The following is a 15,383-nucleotide window of genomic DNA, read 5'->3' as shown; positions in this document are numbered from 1 at the left end:
ATTCTACAGTATAACATACCCCAACCCGGTCTTAGAGCATTTCCTATTATTCTGTATGCAAATCTGAGACACTCCATTTAGTATAATATGTTACATTTGGTATGGTTGGTAACTTTAGGCAAAAACTATATGGATATGAGTGTCTGCTAAATGACTTAATTGTAAAATGATACATTCAAAAGGCCCCATTGTCTCAGAAGATGAACTACAGTGTCTGTGACTCATACAGACGATGAGGCTGATGAGAACTGTCATATAGGTATTTTTGTCAATATGCCCAAAGTCTTTCTGGAAGAGTAGTCAGACAGACACACAGTTGTACCCATGGGGAATTACTATAATATTTTCAGTGATGATGCATGTGTATTTGAAGCAGCCCTGAACTACAATGAAATGCCTAGAGGAGCTTTGACATTTTGAGTAAACAAAACCCAAGGGGGCTCATAACCCCCTCTACTGTGTCATGTGGGGCGCAGCTGTTTGAGAGAGAACATCCGTCCCATAGCATGCCTGGGGGTACATTTTAAAGAGCAAGGCCCATAGAGGTGTCACCAATCATGCAACATAGTAAACATGATGTGAATAGGCATCTTCATAACCACACAAAACAAAACATGTAATAATGAAAATAAAATCATTTCTAGAGGGGAGAAAGAGGTGCCTGTTAAGTGTTACGGTGACATTGTCATTCATAAGCATTGGTTAGTTTAATAAGAGTAAAGTTACATTTGATCTGAGTTTGAGCTTCTCAGTCAGTCCACCTGTGGCTCCAGTAGGCAGCCTTCATGCAAGCAGGCATCAAGCAACAGTGATGGACAAGATAGAGATAGAGGGAGGAAGACAGCGAGAGAGAGAGAGAGAGAGAGAGAGAGAGAGAGAGAGAGAGAGAGAGAGAGAGAGAGAGAGAGAGAGAGAGAGAGAGAGAGAGAGGAAGGGAGAGATGGATGGAGAAAAGCAAAAGATAGAGGAAAAAGGGGGAGAGAGAAAGAGTGGATGAGGACAACGACCCAGCAGATAAAACTATTGTTAGAGAGATAGAGAGAGGCAGAGACATACAGTGTGGACAGGGAAGAGAGAGAAGCACGAATTGAGTTGCTGAGGCTGCACTCACCCGCTTGAACAGTCTATGGTCCATCAAGGGGCTTCGCATAAACAGCAAAACAATACCAGACAGCTATTAGCACAAGTAGGAACTGTGAGGAAAGGAAGGGAGGATAGGAGAAGAGAGTAGGGGGCGGAGAGAGGAGGTTAGGGGGAGCGAGGAGAGAGGAGAGTGGGGGGGCGAGGAAGAGAGAGTAGGGGGTGAGGAAGAGAGAGTAGGGGGCGAGGAAAGAGAGTAGGGGCGAGGAAAAGAGAGTAGGGGGCGAGGAAAAGAGAGTAGGAGCGAAGGAAAGAGAGTAGAGGGCGAGGAAAAGAGAGTAGGGGCGAGGAAAAGAGAGTAGGGGTGCGAGGAGAAGAGAGTAGGGGCGAGGCAAAGAGAGTAGGGGGGCGAGGAAAAGAGAGTAGGGGGCGAGGAGAAGAGAGTAGGGGGCGAGGAAAAAAGAGAGTAGGGGGCAAGGAAAAGAGAGTAGGGGGCGAGGAGAAGAGAGTAGTGGGCGAGGTAAAGAGAGTAGGGGCGAGGAAAAGAGAGTAGGGGGCGAGGAGAAGAGAGTAGGGGACAAGGAAAAGAGAGTAGGGGGCGAAAAAAAAGAGAGTAGGGGGCGAGGAAAAGAGAGTAGGGGGCGAGGAGAAGAGAGTAGGGGGCGAGGTAAAGAGAGTAGGGGGCGAGGAAAAGAGAGTAGGGGGCGAGGAAAAGAGAGTAGGGGGTGAGGAAAAGAAAGTAGGGGGCGAGGTAAAGATAGTAGGGGGCGAGGGAAAGAGAGTAGGGGGTGAGAAAAAAAGAGAGTAGGGGGCGAGGTGAAAGAGAGTAGGGGCGAGGAAAAGAGAGTAGGGGTGAGGAAAAAGAGTAGGGGGCGAGGTAAAGAGAGTAGGGGGTGAGGAAAAGAGAGTAGGGGGCGAGGTAAAGAGAGTAGGGGGGTGAGGAAAAAGATAGTAGGGGGCGAGGTAAAGAGAGTAGGGGGGTGAGGAAAAAGAAAGTAGGGGGCGAGGTAAAGAAAGTAGAGGGCGAGGTAAAGAGAGTAGGGGGCGAGGAAAAGAGAGTAGGGGGCGAGGAAAAAGAAAGTAGGGGGTGAGGAAAAGAAAGTAGGGGGCGAGGTAAAGATAGTAGGGGGCGAGGGAAAGAGAGTAGGGGGTGAGAAAAAGAGAGTAGGGGCGAGGTGAAAGAGAGTAGGGGCGAGGAAAAGAGAGTAGGGGGTGAGGAAAAGAGAGTAGGGGGCGAGGTAAAGAGAGTAGGGGGTGAGGAAAAGAAAGTAGGGGGCGAGGGAAAGAGAGTAGGGGTGAGGAAAAGAGAGTAGGGGTGAGGAAAAGAGAGTAGTGGGTGAGGAAAAGAGAGTAGGGGCAAGGAAAAGAGAGCAGTGGGTGAGGAAAAGAGAGTAGGGGTGAGGAAAAAGAAAGTAGGGGGCGAGGAGAAGAGAGTAGGGTTGCGAGGAGAAGAGAGTAGGGGGCGAGAAGAGGAGAGAAGGGGACGAGGAGAAGAGAGAAGGGGACGAGGAGAAGAGAGTAGGGGCGGGGAGAAGAGAGTAGGGGACGAGGAGAAGAGAGTAGGGGGCGGGGAGAAGAGAGTAGGGGGCGAGGAGAAGAGAGTAGGGGGAGAGGAAAAGAGAGTAGGGGCAAGGAAAAGAGAGTAGGGGGCGAGGCAAAGAGAGTAGGGGGCGAGGAAAAGAGAGTAGGGGGGCGAGGAAAAGAGAGTAGGGGGCGAGGAAAAAGAAAGTAGGGGGCGAGGTAAAGAGAGTAGGGGGCGAGGGAAAGAGAGTAGGGGTGAGGTAAAGAGAGTAGGGGGCGAGGAAAAGAAAGTAGGGGGCGAGGAAAAGAGAGTAGGGGTGAGGAAAAGAGAGTAGGGGCGAGGCGAAGAGAGTAGGGGGCGGGAGAGGAGAGTAAGGGGCGAGGAGAAGAGAGTAGGGGGAGAGGAAAAGAGAGTAGGGGGTGAGGAGAAGAGAGTAGGGGGCGAGGAGAGGAGAGAAGGGGATGAGGAGAAGAGAGAAGGAGACAAGGAGAATAGGGTAGGGGGGGCGAGGAAAAGAGAGTAGGGGGCGAGGAAAAGAGAGTGGGGGCGAGGAAAAGAGAAAAGAGGGCGAGGCAAAGAGAGTAGGGGGCGAGGAAAAGAAAGTAGGGGGCGAGGAAAAGAGAGTAGGGGCGAGGAAAAGAGAGTAGGGGCGAGGAAAAGAGAGTAGGGGCAAGGAAGGAAAAGAGAGTAGTGGGTGAGGGAAAGAGAGTAGTGGCGAGGAAAAGAGAGTAGTGGTTTAGGAAAAGAGAGTAGGGGCGAGGAAAAGAGAGTAGTGGGTGAGGAAAAGAGAGTAGGGGTGAGGAAAAGAAAGTTGGGGGAGGAGAGAGAAGAGAGTAGGGGGCGAGGAGAGGAGAGAAGGGGACGAGGAGAGGAGAGAAGGGGACGAGGAGAATAGGGTAGGGGCGGGTAGAAGAGAGAAGGGACGAGGAGAAGAGAGTAGGGGCGGGGAGAAGAGAGTAGGGGCGAGGAGAAGAGAGTAGGGGGCGAGGAGAAGAGAGTAGGGGCGAGGAAAAGAGAGTAGGGGGCGAGGAGAGGAGAGAAGGGGACGAGGAGAAGAGAGAAGGGGACGAGGAGAAGAGAGTAGGGGCGGGGAGAAGAGAGTAGGGGCGAGGAGAAGAGAGTAGGGGCGAGGAGAAGAGAGTAGGGGACGAGGAGAAGAGAGTAGGGGGCGAGGAGAGGAGAGAAGGGGACGAGGAGAAGAGAGAAGGGGACGAGGAGAAGGGAGTAGGGGCGAGGAAAAGATAGTAGGGGGAGGAAAAGAGAACATGGGGGCGAGGAAAAAAGAGAGTAGGGGCGAGGCAAAGAAAGTAGGGGCGAGGTAAAGAGAGTAGGGGCGAGGGAAAGAGAGTAGGGAGTCAGGAAAAGAGAGTAGGGGGCGAGGAAAAGAAAGTAGGGGGTGAGGAAAAGAGAGTAGGGGGTGAAAAAGAGAGTAGGTGCGAGGAAAAAGAGAGTAGTGGGTGAGGAAAAGAGAGTAGGGGCTAGGAAAAGAGAGTAGTGGGTGAGAAAAAGAGAGTAGGGGGTGAGGAAAAGAAAGTAGGGGGCGAGGAAAAAGAGAGTAGGGGGCGTGGAAAATAGAGTAGGGGGCGAGGAAAAGAGAGTAGGGGCAAGGAAAAGAGAGTAGTGGGTGAGGAAAAGAGAGTAGGGGGTGAGGAAAAGAAAGTAGGGGGCAAGGAAAAGAGAGTAGGGTTGCGAGTAGAAGAGAGTAGGGGCAGGGAAAGAGAGTGGTGGGTGAGGAAAAGAGAGTAGGGGGCGAGGAAAAAGAGAGTAGGGGGCGAGGAGAAGAGAGTAGGGGGCGAGGTAAAGAGAGTAGGGGGCGAGGAAAAGAGAGTAGGGGGCGAGGAAAAGAGAGTAGGGGGTGAGGAAAAGAAAGTAGGGGGCGAGGTAAAGATAGTAGGGGCAAGGAAGGAAAAGAGAGTAGTGGGTGAGGGAAAGAGAGTAGTGGCGAGGAAAAGAGAGTAGTGGTTTAGGAAAAGAGAGTAGGGGCGAGGAAAAGAGAGTAGTGGGTGAGGAAAAGAGAGTAGGGGTGAGGAAAAGAAAGTTGGGGCGAGGAGAAGAGAGTAGGGGGCGAGGAGAGGAGAGAAGGGACGAGGGAGAGGAGAGAAGGGGACGAGGAGAATAGGGTAGGGGGCGGGTAGAAGAGAGAAGGGGACGAGGAGAAGAGAGTAGGGGCGGGGAGAAGAGAGTAGGGGCGAGGAGAAGAGAGTAGGGGGCGAGGAGAAGAGAGTAGGGGGCGAGGAAAAGAGAGGGGGCGAGGAGAGGAGAGAAGGGGACGAGGAGAAGAGAGAAGGGGACGAGGAGAAGAGAGTAGGGGGCGGGGAGAAGAGAGTAGGGGGCGAGGAGAAGAGAGTAGGGGGCGAGGAGAAGAGAGTAGGGGACGAGGAGAAGAGAGTAGGGGGCGAGGAGAGGAGAGAAGGGGACGAGGAGAAGAGAGAAGGGACGAGGAGAAGGGAGTAGGGGCGAGGAAAAGATAGTAGGGGGAGGAAAAGAGAACATGGGGGCGAGGAAAAAAAGAGAGTAGGGGGCGAGGCAAAGAAAGTAGGGGGCGAGGTAAAGAGAGTAGGGGCGAGGGAAAGAGAGTAGGGAGTCAGGAAAAAGAGAGTAGGGGGCGAGGAAAAGAAAGTAGGGGGTGAGGAAAAGAGAGTAGGGGGTGAGGAAAAGAGAGTAGGTGCGAGGAAAAAGAGAGTAGTGGGTGAGGAAAAGAGAGTAGGGGCTAGGAAAAGAGAGTAGTGGGTGAGAAAAAGAGAGTAGGGGGTGAGGAAAAAGAAAGTAGGGGGCGAGGAAAAGAGAGTAGGGGGCGTGGAAAATAGAGTAGGGGGCGAGGAAAAGAGAGTAGGGGCAAGGAAAAAGAGAGTAGTGGGTGAGGAAAAGAGAGTAGGGGGTGAGGAAAAGAAAGTAGGGGGCAAGGAAAAGAGAGTAGGGTTGCGAGTAGAAGAGAGTAGGGGCAGGGAAAGAGAGTGGTGGGTGAGGAAAAAGAGAGTAGGGGGCGAGGAAAAGAGAGTAGGGGCGAGGAGAAGAGAGTAGGGGCGAGGTAAAGAGAGTAGGGGGCGAGGAAAAGAGAGTAGGGGGCGAGGAAAAGAGAGTAGGGGGTGAGGAAAAGAAAGTAGGGGGCGAGGTAAAGATAGTAGGGGCAAGGAAGGAAAAGAGAGTAGTGGGTGAGGGAAAGAGAGTAGTGGCGAGGAAAAGAGAGTAGTGGTTTAGGAAAAGAGAGTAGGGGCGAGGAAAAGAGAGTAGTGGGTGAGGAAAAGAGAGTAGGGGTGAGGAAAAGAAAGTTGGGGCGAGGAGAAGAGAGTAGGGGCGAGGAGAGGAGAGAAGGGACGAGGAGAGGAGAGAAGGGGACGAGGAGAATAGGGTAGGGGCGGGTAGAAGAGAGAAGGGGACGAGGAGAAGAGAGTAGGGGGCGGGGAGAAGAGAGTAGGGGGCGAGGAGAAGAGAGTAGGGGGCGAGGAGAAGAGAGTAGGGGGCGAGGAAAAGAGAGTAGGGGCGAGGAGAGGAGAGAAGGGGACGAGGAGAAGAGAGAAGGGGACGAGGAGAAGAGAGTAGGGGGCAGGGGGAGAAGAGAGTAGGGGGCGAGGAGAAGAGAGTAGGGGGCGAGGAGAAGAGAGTAGGGGACGAGGAGAAGAGAGTAGGGGGCGAGGAGAGGAGAGAAGGGGACGAGGAGAAGAGAGAAGGGGACGAGGAGAAGGGAGTAGGGGGCGAGGAAAAGATAGTAGGGGGAGGAAAAGAGAACATGGGGGCGAGGAAAAAAGAGAGTAGGGGGCGAGGCAAAGAAAGTAGGGGCGAGGTAAAGAGAGTAGGGGCGAGGGAAAGAGAGTAGGGAGTCAGGAAAAGAGAGTAGGGGGCGAGGAAAAGAAAGTAGGGGGTGAGGAAAAGAGAGTAGGGGGTGAGGAAAAGAGAGTAGGTGCGAGGAAAAAGAGAGTAGTGGGTGAGGAAAAAGAGAGTAGGGGCTAGGAAAAGAGAGTAGTGGGTGAGAAAAAGAGAGTAGGGGGTGAGGAAAAGAAAGTAGGGGCGAGGAAAAGAGAGTAGGGGGCGTGGAAAATAGAGTAGGGGGCGAGGAAAAGAGAGTAGGGGCAAGGAAAAGAGAGTAGTGGGTGAGGAAAAGAGAGTAGGGGGTGAGGAAAAGAAAGTAGGGGGCAAGGAAAAGAGAGTAGGGTTGCGAGTAGAAGAGAGTAGGGGCAGGGAAAGAGAGTGGTGGGTGAGGAAAAGAGATTAGGGGTGAGGAAAAGAAAGTAGGGGCGAGGAGAAGAGAGTAGGGTTGCGAGGAGAAGCGAGTAGGAAGCGAGGAGAGGAGAGAAGGGGACGAGGAGAAGAGAGAAGGGGACGAGGAGAAGAGACTAGGGGGCGGGGAGAAGAGAGTAGGAGGCGAGGAGAAGAGAGTAGGGGGAGAGGGAAAGAGAGTAGGGGCAAGGAAAAAGAGAGTAGGGGGCGAGGAAAAGAAAGTAGGGGGGCGAGAAAAGAGAGTAGGGGCGAGGAAATGAAAGTAGGGGGCGAGGAAAAGAGAGTAGGGGGCGAGGAAAAGAGAGTAGGGGTGAGGTAAAGAGAGTAGGGGGCGAGGAAAAGAAAGTAGGGGGCAAGGAAAAGAGAGTAGGGGTGAGGAAAAGAGAGTAGGGGGCGAGAAAAAGAGAGTAGGGGGCGATTTGAAAGAGAGTAGGGGGCGAGGGAAAGAGAGTAGGGGGTGAGGAAAAGAGAGTAGGGGCGAGGCAAAGAGAGTAGGGGGGTGAGGAAAGGAAGTAGGGGGCGAGGAAAAGAGAGTAGGGGGTGAGGAGAAGAGAATAGGGGCGAGGAAAACAGAGAGGGGGTGAGGAAAATAGAGTAGGGGCGAGGAAAAGAGAGTAGTGGGTGAGGAATAGAGAGTAGGGGCAAGGAAAAGAGAGTAGTGGGTGTGTAAAAGAGAGTAGTGGGTGAGGAAAAGAGAGTAGGGGCAAGGAAAAGAGAGTAGTGGGTGTGGAAAAGAGAGTACTGGGTGAGGAAAAGAGAGTAGTGGGTGAGGAAAAGAGAGTAGGGGTGAGGAAAACAGAGTAGTGGGTGAGGAAAAGAGAGTAGGGGGTGAGGAAAAGAAAGATGGGGCGAGGAAAAAAGAGAGTAGGGTTGCGAGGAGAAGAGAGTAGGGGGCGAGGAGAGGAGAGAAGGGGACGAGGAAAAGAGAGAAGGGGACGAGGAGAAGAGAGTAGGGGACGAGGAGAGAAGAGAGTAGGGGGCGAGGAAAAGAGAGTAGGGGGCGAGGCAAAGAGAGTAGGGGCGAGGAAAAGAGAGTGGGGGCGAGGAAAAGAGAAAAGAGGGCGAGGCAAAGAGAGTAGGGGGCGAGGAAAAGAAAGTAGGGGGCGAGGAAAAGAGAGTAGGGGAGAGGAAAAAGAGAGTAGGGGCGAGGAAAAGAGAGTAGGGGCAAGGAAGGAAAAGAGAGTAGTGGGTGAGGGAAAGAGAGTAGTGGCGAGGAAAAGAGAGTAGTGGTTTAGGAAAAGAGAGTAGGGGCGAGGAAAAGAGAGTAGTGGGTGAGGAAAAAAGAGTAGGGGTGAGGAAAAGAAAGTTGGGGCGAGGAGAAGAGAGTAGGGTTGAGAGGGGGAAGAGAGTAGGGGGCGAGGAGAGGAGAGAAGGGGACGAGGAGAGGAGAGAAGGGGACGAGGAGAATAGGGTAGGGGCGGGTAGAAGAGAGAAGGGGACGAGGAGAAGAGAGTAGGGGGCGGGGAGAAGAGAGTAGGGGGCGAGGAGAAGAGAGTAGGGGGCGAGGAGAAGAGAGTAGGGGGCGAGGAAAAGAGAGTAGGGGGCGAGGAGAGGAGAGAAGGGGACGAGGAGAAGAGAGAAGGGGACGAGGAGAAGAGAGTAGGGGGCGGGGAGAAGAGAGTAGGGGGCGAGGAGAAGAGAGTAGGGGGCGAGGAGAAGAGAGTAGGGGACGAGGAGAAGAGAGTAGGGGGCGAGGAGAGGAGAGAAGGGGACGAGGAGAAGAGAGAAGGGGACGAGGAGAAGGGAGTAGGGGGCGAGGAAAAGATAGTAGGGGGAGGAAAAGAGAACATGGGGGCGAGGAAAAAAAAAGAGAGTAGGGGGCGAGGAAAAGAAAGTAGGGGGCGAAGTAAAGAGAGTAGGGGGCGAGGGAAAGAGAGTAGGGAGTCAGGAAAAGAGAGTAGGGGGCGAGGAAAAGAAAGTAGGGGTGAGGAAAAGAGAGTAGGGGGTGAGGAAAAGAGAGTAGGTGCGAGGAAAAAAGAGAGTAGTGGGTGAGGAAAAGAGAGTAGGGGCTAGGAAAAGAGAGTAGTGGGTGAGAAAAAAAAGAGAGTAGGGGGTGAGGAAAAGAAAGTAGGGGCGAGGAAAAGAGAGTAGGGGGCGTGGAAAATAGAGTAGGGGGCGAGGAAAAGAGAGTAGGGGCAAGGAAAAGAGAGTAGTGGGTGAGGAAAAGAGAGTAGGGGGTGAGGAAAAGAAAGTAGGGGGCAAGGAAAAGAGAGTAGGGTTGCGAGTAGAAGAGAGTAGGGGCAGGGAAAGAGAGTGGTGGGTGAGGAAAAGAGAGTAGGGGGTGAGGAAAAGAAAGTAGGGGCGAGGAGAAGAGAGTAGGGTTGCGAGGAGAAGCGAGTAGGGGCGAGGGAGAGGAGAGAAGGGGACGAGGAGAAGAGAGAAGGGGACGAGGAGAAGAGAGTAGGGGGCGGGGAGAAGAGAGTAGGAGGCGAGGAGAAGAGAGTAGGGGGAGAGGAAAAGAGAGTAGGGGCAAGGAAAAGAGAGTAGGGGGCGAGGAAAAGAAAGTAGGGGGCGAGGAAAAGAGAGTAGGGGCGAGGAAATGAAAGTAGGGGGCGAGGAAAAGAGAGTAGGGGGCGAGGAAAAGAGAGTAGGGGTGAGGTAAAGAGAGTAGGGGCGAGGAAAAGAAAGTAGGGGGCAAGGAAAAGAGAGTAGGGGTGAGGAAAAGAGAGTAGGGGGCGAGGAAAAGAGAGTAGGGGGCGATTTGAAAGAGAGTAGGGGGCGAGGGAAAGAGAGTAGGGGTGAGGAAAAGAGAGTAGGGGGCGAGGCAAAGAGAGTAGGGGGGTGAGGAAAGGAAGTAGGGGGCGAGGAAAAGAGAGTAGGGGGTGAGGAGAAGAGAATAGGGGCGAGGGAAACAGAGAGGGGGGGTGAGGAAAATAGAGTAGGGGCGAGGAAAAGAGAGTAGTGGGTGAGGAATAGAGAGTAGGGGCAAGGAAAAGAGAGTAGTGGGTGTGTAAAAGAGAGTAGTGGGTGAGGAAAAGAGAGTAGGGGCAAGGAAAAGAGAGTAGTGGGTGTGGAAAAGAGAGTAGTGGGTGAGGAAAAGAGAGTAGTGGGTGAGGAAAAGAGAGTAGGGGTGAGGAAAACAGAGTAGTGGGTGAGGAAAAGAGAGTAGGGGGTGAGAAAAAGAAAGATGGGGGAAAAAAGAGAGTAGGGTTGCGAGGAGAAGAGAGTAGGGGGCGAGGAGAGGAGAGAAGGGGACGAGGAAAAGAGAGTAGGGGTGAGGAAAAAGAAAGTAGTGGGTGAGGAAAAGAGAGTAGGGGGTGAGGAAAAGAAAGTAGGGGCGAGGAAAAAAAAGAGAGTAGGGGGCGAGGGAAATAGATTAGGGGGAGAGGAAAAGAGAGTAGGGGCAAGGAAAAGAGAGTAGTGAGTGAGGAAAAGTGAGTAGGGGTGAGGAAAAGAAAGTAGGGGGCAAGGAAAAGAGAGTAGGGTTGCGAGGAGAAGAGTAGGGGAGCGAGAGAGAGTAGGGGGCGAGGAGAGGAGAGAAGGGAACGAGGAGAAGAGAGTAGGGGCGAGGGAGAAGAAAGAGTAGGGGGCGAGGAGAAGAGAGAAAAGAGGGGGCGAGGAAAAGGAGAGAAAAGGGGACGAGGAGAAGAGAGAAGGGGACGAGGAGAAGAGAGTAGGAAAGGCGAGGGAGAAGAGAGTAGGGGCGAGGAGAGGAGAGAAGGAGACGAGGAGAAGAGAGAAGGGGACGAGGAGAAGAGAGTAGGGGGCGAGGAAAAGAGAGTAGGGGTGAGAAAAAAAGAGAGTAGGGGGCGAGGAAAAGAGAGTAGGGGGCGAGGAAAAAGAGAGTAGGGGCGAGGGGAAAAGAAAAGAGAGTAGGGGCAAGGAAAAGAGAGTAGGGGCGAGGTTAAGAGAGTAGGAAAACGAGGCAAAGAGAGTAGGGGTGAGGAAAGGAGTAGGGGCGAGGAGGAAAAGAGAGTAGGGGGAGAGGAAAAGAGAGTAGGGGGTGAGGAAAAGAGGAGCGGGGAGGGGAGAGGAAAGAGAGTAGTGGGTGAGGAAAAGAGAGTAGGGGGTGAGGAAAAGAAAGTAGGGGGGCGAGGAAAAAAGAGAGTAGGGTTGCGAGGGAGAAGAGAGTAGGGGCGGGGAAAGAGAGGAGGAGAGAAGGGGACGAGGAGAAGAGAGAGAAGGGGACGAGGAGAATAGAGGTAGGGGGCGAAAGGGAGAAGAGAGTAGGGGGAGTAGGGTGTGAGGAAAAGAGAGTAGGGGGCGAGGAAAAAGAGAGTAGGGGCGAGGTGAAAGAGAGAGAGGAAAAGAGAGTAGGGGCAAGGAAAAGAGAGTAGGGGCGAGGGAAAGAGAGTAGGGGGTGAGGAAAAGAAAGTAGGGGGCGAGGAAAAGAGAGTAGGAGGCAGGGAAAGTAGGGGGCGAAAAGAGAGTAGGGGCGAGGAAAACAGAGTAGGGGGTGAGGAAAAGAGAGTAGGGGTGAGGAAAAGAAAGTAGGGGGCAAGGAAAAGAGAGTAGGGTTGCGAGGAGAAGGAAAAGAGAGTAGGGGCGAGGAAAGGAGAGAAGGGGACGAGGAAAAGAAAGAGAGAAGGGACGAGGGAAGAAGAGAGAAGGGGAGGAGAAAGAGAGAAGGGAAAGAGAGTAGGGGGCGAGGAAAAGAGAGTAGGGGCGAGAAAAGAGTAGGGGGCGAGGAAAAGAGAAGGGGGCGAGGGAAAGAGAGAGGGGTGAGGTAAAGAGAGTAGGGGGCGAGGAAAAGAGAGTAGGGGGTGAGGAAAAGAAAGTAGGGGGAGGAAAAGAGAGTAGGGGTGAGGAAAAGAGAGTAGGGGGCGAGGTGAAAGAGAGTAGGGGTGAGGAAAAGAGAGTAGGGGCGAGGAAAAGAGTAGTGGGTGAGGAAAAGAGAGTAGGGGGGGTGAGGAAAAGAAAGTAGGGGGTGAGGAAAAAGAGAGTAGGGGGGAGGAAAAGAGAGTAGGGGTGAGGAAAAGAGAGTAAAGGAAAAGAGTAGGGGCGTGGAGAGGAGAGAAGAGGGACGAGGAGAAGAGAGAAGGAAAAGGGACGAGGAGAAGAGAGTAGGGGGCGAGGCAAAGAGAGTAGGGGCGAGGAAAAGAGAGTAGGGGGCGAGGAAAAGAGAGTAGGGGGCGAGGAAAAGAAAGTAGGGGGCGAGGTAAAGAGAGTAGGGGGCGAGGGAAAGAGAGTAGGGTGTGAGGACAAGAGAGTAGGGGGTGAGGAAAAGAAAGAGAAAAAAGAGAGGGGGCGAGGAAAAGAGAATAGGGGGAGAGGGTGAAAGAGAGTAGGGGGAGAGGAGAGGAGAGAAGGGGATGAGGAGAAGAGAGAAGGGGACGAGGAGAAGAGAGTAGGGGGCGAGGAAAAGAGAGTAGGGGCGAGGAAAAGAGAGTAGGGGGCGAGGAAAAGAGAGTAAAAGGAAAAGAGGTAAAGAAAGTAGGGGGCGAGGTAAAGAGAGTAGGAAGTAGGGGGAGGGAAAGAGAGTAGGGGGTGAGGAAAAGAAAGTAGGGGGCGAGGAAAAGAGAGTAGGGGGTGAGGAAAAGAGAGGAGGGGCGAGGTGAAAGAGAGTAGGGGCCGAGGCAAAGAGAGTAGGGGGTGAGGAAAAGAAAGTAGGGGCGAGGAAAAAAGAGAGTAGGGGCGAGGACAGAGAGTAGGGGGCGAGGAAAAGATAGTAGGGGGCGAGGAAAAGAGAGTAGGGTGAGGAAAAGAAAGTAGGGGAGAGGAGAAGAGAGAAGGGGATGAGGAAAAGAGAGTAGGGGCGAGGCGAAGAGAGTAGGGGCGAGGAGAAGAGAGTAGGGGGAGGAAAGAGAGTAGGGGGAGAAGAGAGTAGGGGGCGAGGAGAAGAGAGAAGGCGACGAGGAGAAGAGAGAAGGGGGTGAGGAAAAAAAGAGAGTAGGGGCGAGGCGAATAGAGTAGGGGGCGAGGAAAAGAGAGTAGGGGCGACGAAAAGAGAGTAGGGGCAAGGAAAAGAGAGTAGGGGCGAGGAAAAGAGAGTAGGCGACGAGGCAAAGAGAGTAGGGGGTGAGGAAAGGAAGTAGGGGGAGAGGAAAAGAGAGTAGGGGGTGAGGAAAAGAGAGTAGGGGCGAGGAAAAGAGAGTAGTGGGTGAGGAAAAGAGAGTAGGTGGTGAGGAAAAGAAAGTTGGGGTGAGGAAAAAAGAGAGTAGGGGGTGAGGAAAAGAGAGTAGGGGTGAGGAAAAGAGAGTAGGGGGCAAGGAAAAGAGAGTAGGGTTGCGAGGAGAAGAGAGTAGTAGGGGCGAGGAGAGGAGAGAAGGGGACGAGGAGAAGAGAGAAGGGGACGAGGAGAAGAGAGTAGGGGGCGGGGAGAAGAGAGTAGGGGGCGAGGTAAAGAGAGTAGGGGGCGAGGGAAAGAGAGTAGGGGGTGAGGAAAAGAGAGTAGGGGGTGAGGAAAAGAAAGTAGGGGGCGAGGAAAAGAGAGTAGGGGGCGAGGTGAAAGAGAGTAGGGGGAGGAAAAGAGAGTAGGGGGTGAGGAAAAGAGAGTAGGGGGTGAGGCAAAGAGAGTAGGGGACGAGGAAAAGAGAGTAGGGGGGGGGGGTGAGGAAAAGAAAGTAGGGGGTGAGGAAAAGAGAGTAGGGGGCGAGGAAAGAGAGTAGGGGGCGAGGAGAGGAGAGAAGGGGACGAGGAGAAGAGAGAAGGGGACGAGGAGAAGAGAGTAGGGGGCGAGGAAAAGAGAGTAGGGGCGAGGAAAAGAGAGTAGGGGCGAGGAAAATAGAGTAGGGGGCGAGGAAAAGAAAGTAGGGGGCGAGGTAAAGAGAGTAGGGGGCGAGGGAAAGAGAGTAGGGGGTGAGGACAAGAGAGTAGGGGGTGAGGAAAAGAAAGTAGGGGGCGAGGAACAGAGAATAGGGGGCGAGGTGAAAGAGAGTAGGGGGCGAGGAGAGGAGAGAAGGGGATGAGGAGAAGAGAGAAGGGGACGAGGAGAAGAGAGTAGGGGCGAGGAAAAGAGAGTAGGGGCGAGGAAAAGAGAGTAGGGGGCGAGGGAGAAGAGAGTAGGGGCGAGGAGAAGAGAGTAGGGGGCGAGGAGAAGAGAGTAGGGGCGAGGAAAAGAGAGTAGGGGGCGAGGAGAAGACAGAAGCGGGCAAGGAGAAGAGAGTAGGGGGCGAGGAGAAGAGAGTAGGGGGCGAGGAGAAGAGAGAAGGGGATGAGGAGAAGAGAGGAGTGGGCGAGGAGAGGAGAGGGCGAGGAGAGGAGTGGGCGAGGAGAGGAGAGGGCGAGGAGAGGAGAGGAGTGGGCGAGGAGAGGAGAGGGCGAGGAGAGTAGGGGGCAAGATGAGAGTAGGGGGGCAAGAAGAGAGTAGGTGTGCGAGAAGAAGAGAGTAGGGGGCGAGGAGAGGAGGGGGGTGAGGAGAGGAGAGTGGATAGGATAGGATAGGAGGGGGGTCTCTGAAGTGTTGTATATAACCCCCCAACCGTTTGTATCGTCCAAAAAATAAATAAAATAGAGACATGAAAACAGAGAACTTGTCTTATCAGATCTGTGAATATGCCATCTAACGTGTAGTAAACCCTTCATATATCTAGCAAATCCCTACGCTGAATGGTTGTGTGTTTGTGTGTGAATATAACAAAACGGTTAAAAAACCCATATGAGTTAGTGTTGTGGGCGGGGATTACCTGTGGCGGCAGCGGCGTAGAAACCTCATGATCTTCCTGGCAGCCTGATCCTGCCTCTTAGAGAGCAGACTACTTCTACAACACACAAGACAAGAGGGAACACTGGCTTTTTAGAGGGTCCACAGTAAACGAAATACACTGTGGTTGTGTGTAGCTAGTGTAGTTCTCAAATTCAACCATGCTTTTAAACTTTATTTTGGAGATTCTGCATAGCATGAGTACTGTCCTCAACAATCCTTTTTTAACTAATTGGTCTTTAGACTATTCATAACAGCTTTGAAAAATATTGGGTGTGAAAAGGTCTGATGTGAATGGTCAAAAGACCAATTAGTGTACACAAATATACTAATTGGGCTGCCTGTGTAAACACAGCCGTAGTGTCTTCATCAATGTGCACAGTCCTTGTATGTTTAAAATCGAAATCATTTATGCATGAGCACAGGAGGACACCATGACCCTGGGGACTGCAGATGGGACTGCAGTTGATCATCCCTTACAAATGGATTTCCCCAAGGGAAGTCTGCAAGGTCAAGTGGAGAAGAGCATAACTATCCTGTAATGAGCATCCTGTACGTGTCAGTGTGTGTGTGTGTGTGTGTGTGTGTGTGTGTGTGTGTGTGTGTGTGTGTGTGTGTGTGTGTGTGTGTGTGTGTGTGTGTGTGTGTGTGTGTGTGTGTGTGTGTGTGTGTGTGTGTGTGTGTGTGTGTGTGTGTGTGTGTGTGTGTGTGTGTGTGTAGCAGTGCATTTAGCTACTTGTGCTGCTGTGTGTCAGTGCATTTAGCTACTTGTGCTGCTGTGTGTCAGTGCATTTAGCTACTTGTGCTGCTGTGTGTCAGTGCATTTAGCTACTTGTGCTGCTGTGTGTCAGTGCATTTAGCTACTTGTGCTGCTGTGTGTCAGTGCATTTAGCTACTTGTGCTGCTGTGTGTCAGTGAGAGTGGTAGCTACTTTATGTGTGAATGTGTGTGTGTTGATGTGTGTGTTTAGCTTCCTGGGCGTGT

General features: G+C 52.8%; 1 protein-coding gene across 6 annotated transcripts in view; it reads right to left on the bottom strand.

The window, feature by feature from the left end:
- LOC124032085 (calmodulin-binding transcription activator 1-like) overlaps positions 1-15,383 on the bottom strand; it is a 67,553-nt gene that overhangs the window by 11,020 nt on the left and 41,150 nt on the right. For 4 of the 6 annotated variants that reach the window (XM_046344157.1, XM_046344159.1, XM_046344160.1 and 1 more), the window contains 2 exons: positions 14,383-14,457; positions 1,112-1,142 (listed from right to left, as the gene is read on the bottom strand). In XM_046344157.1, the coding sequence (XP_046200113.1) occupies positions 1,112-1,142; positions 14,383-14,457 (106 nt within the window). Of the gene's footprint in view, positions 1-1,111; positions 1,143-14,378; positions 14,458-15,383 lie in introns of those variants that run through there. The other 2 variants (XM_046344158.1, XM_046344161.1) reach the window with 2 other exon arrangements.

This window comes from Oncorhynchus gorbuscha, linkage group LG03 (genome assembly GCF_021184085.1).
Source record: "Oncorhynchus gorbuscha isolate QuinsamMale2020 ecotype Even-year linkage group LG03, OgorEven_v1.0, whole genome shotgun sequence".
Taxonomy (NCBI): domain Eukaryota; kingdom Metazoa; phylum Chordata; class Actinopteri; order Salmoniformes; family Salmonidae; genus Oncorhynchus; species Oncorhynchus gorbuscha.
This window is presented reverse-complemented; position numbering and strand designations above follow the sequence as displayed.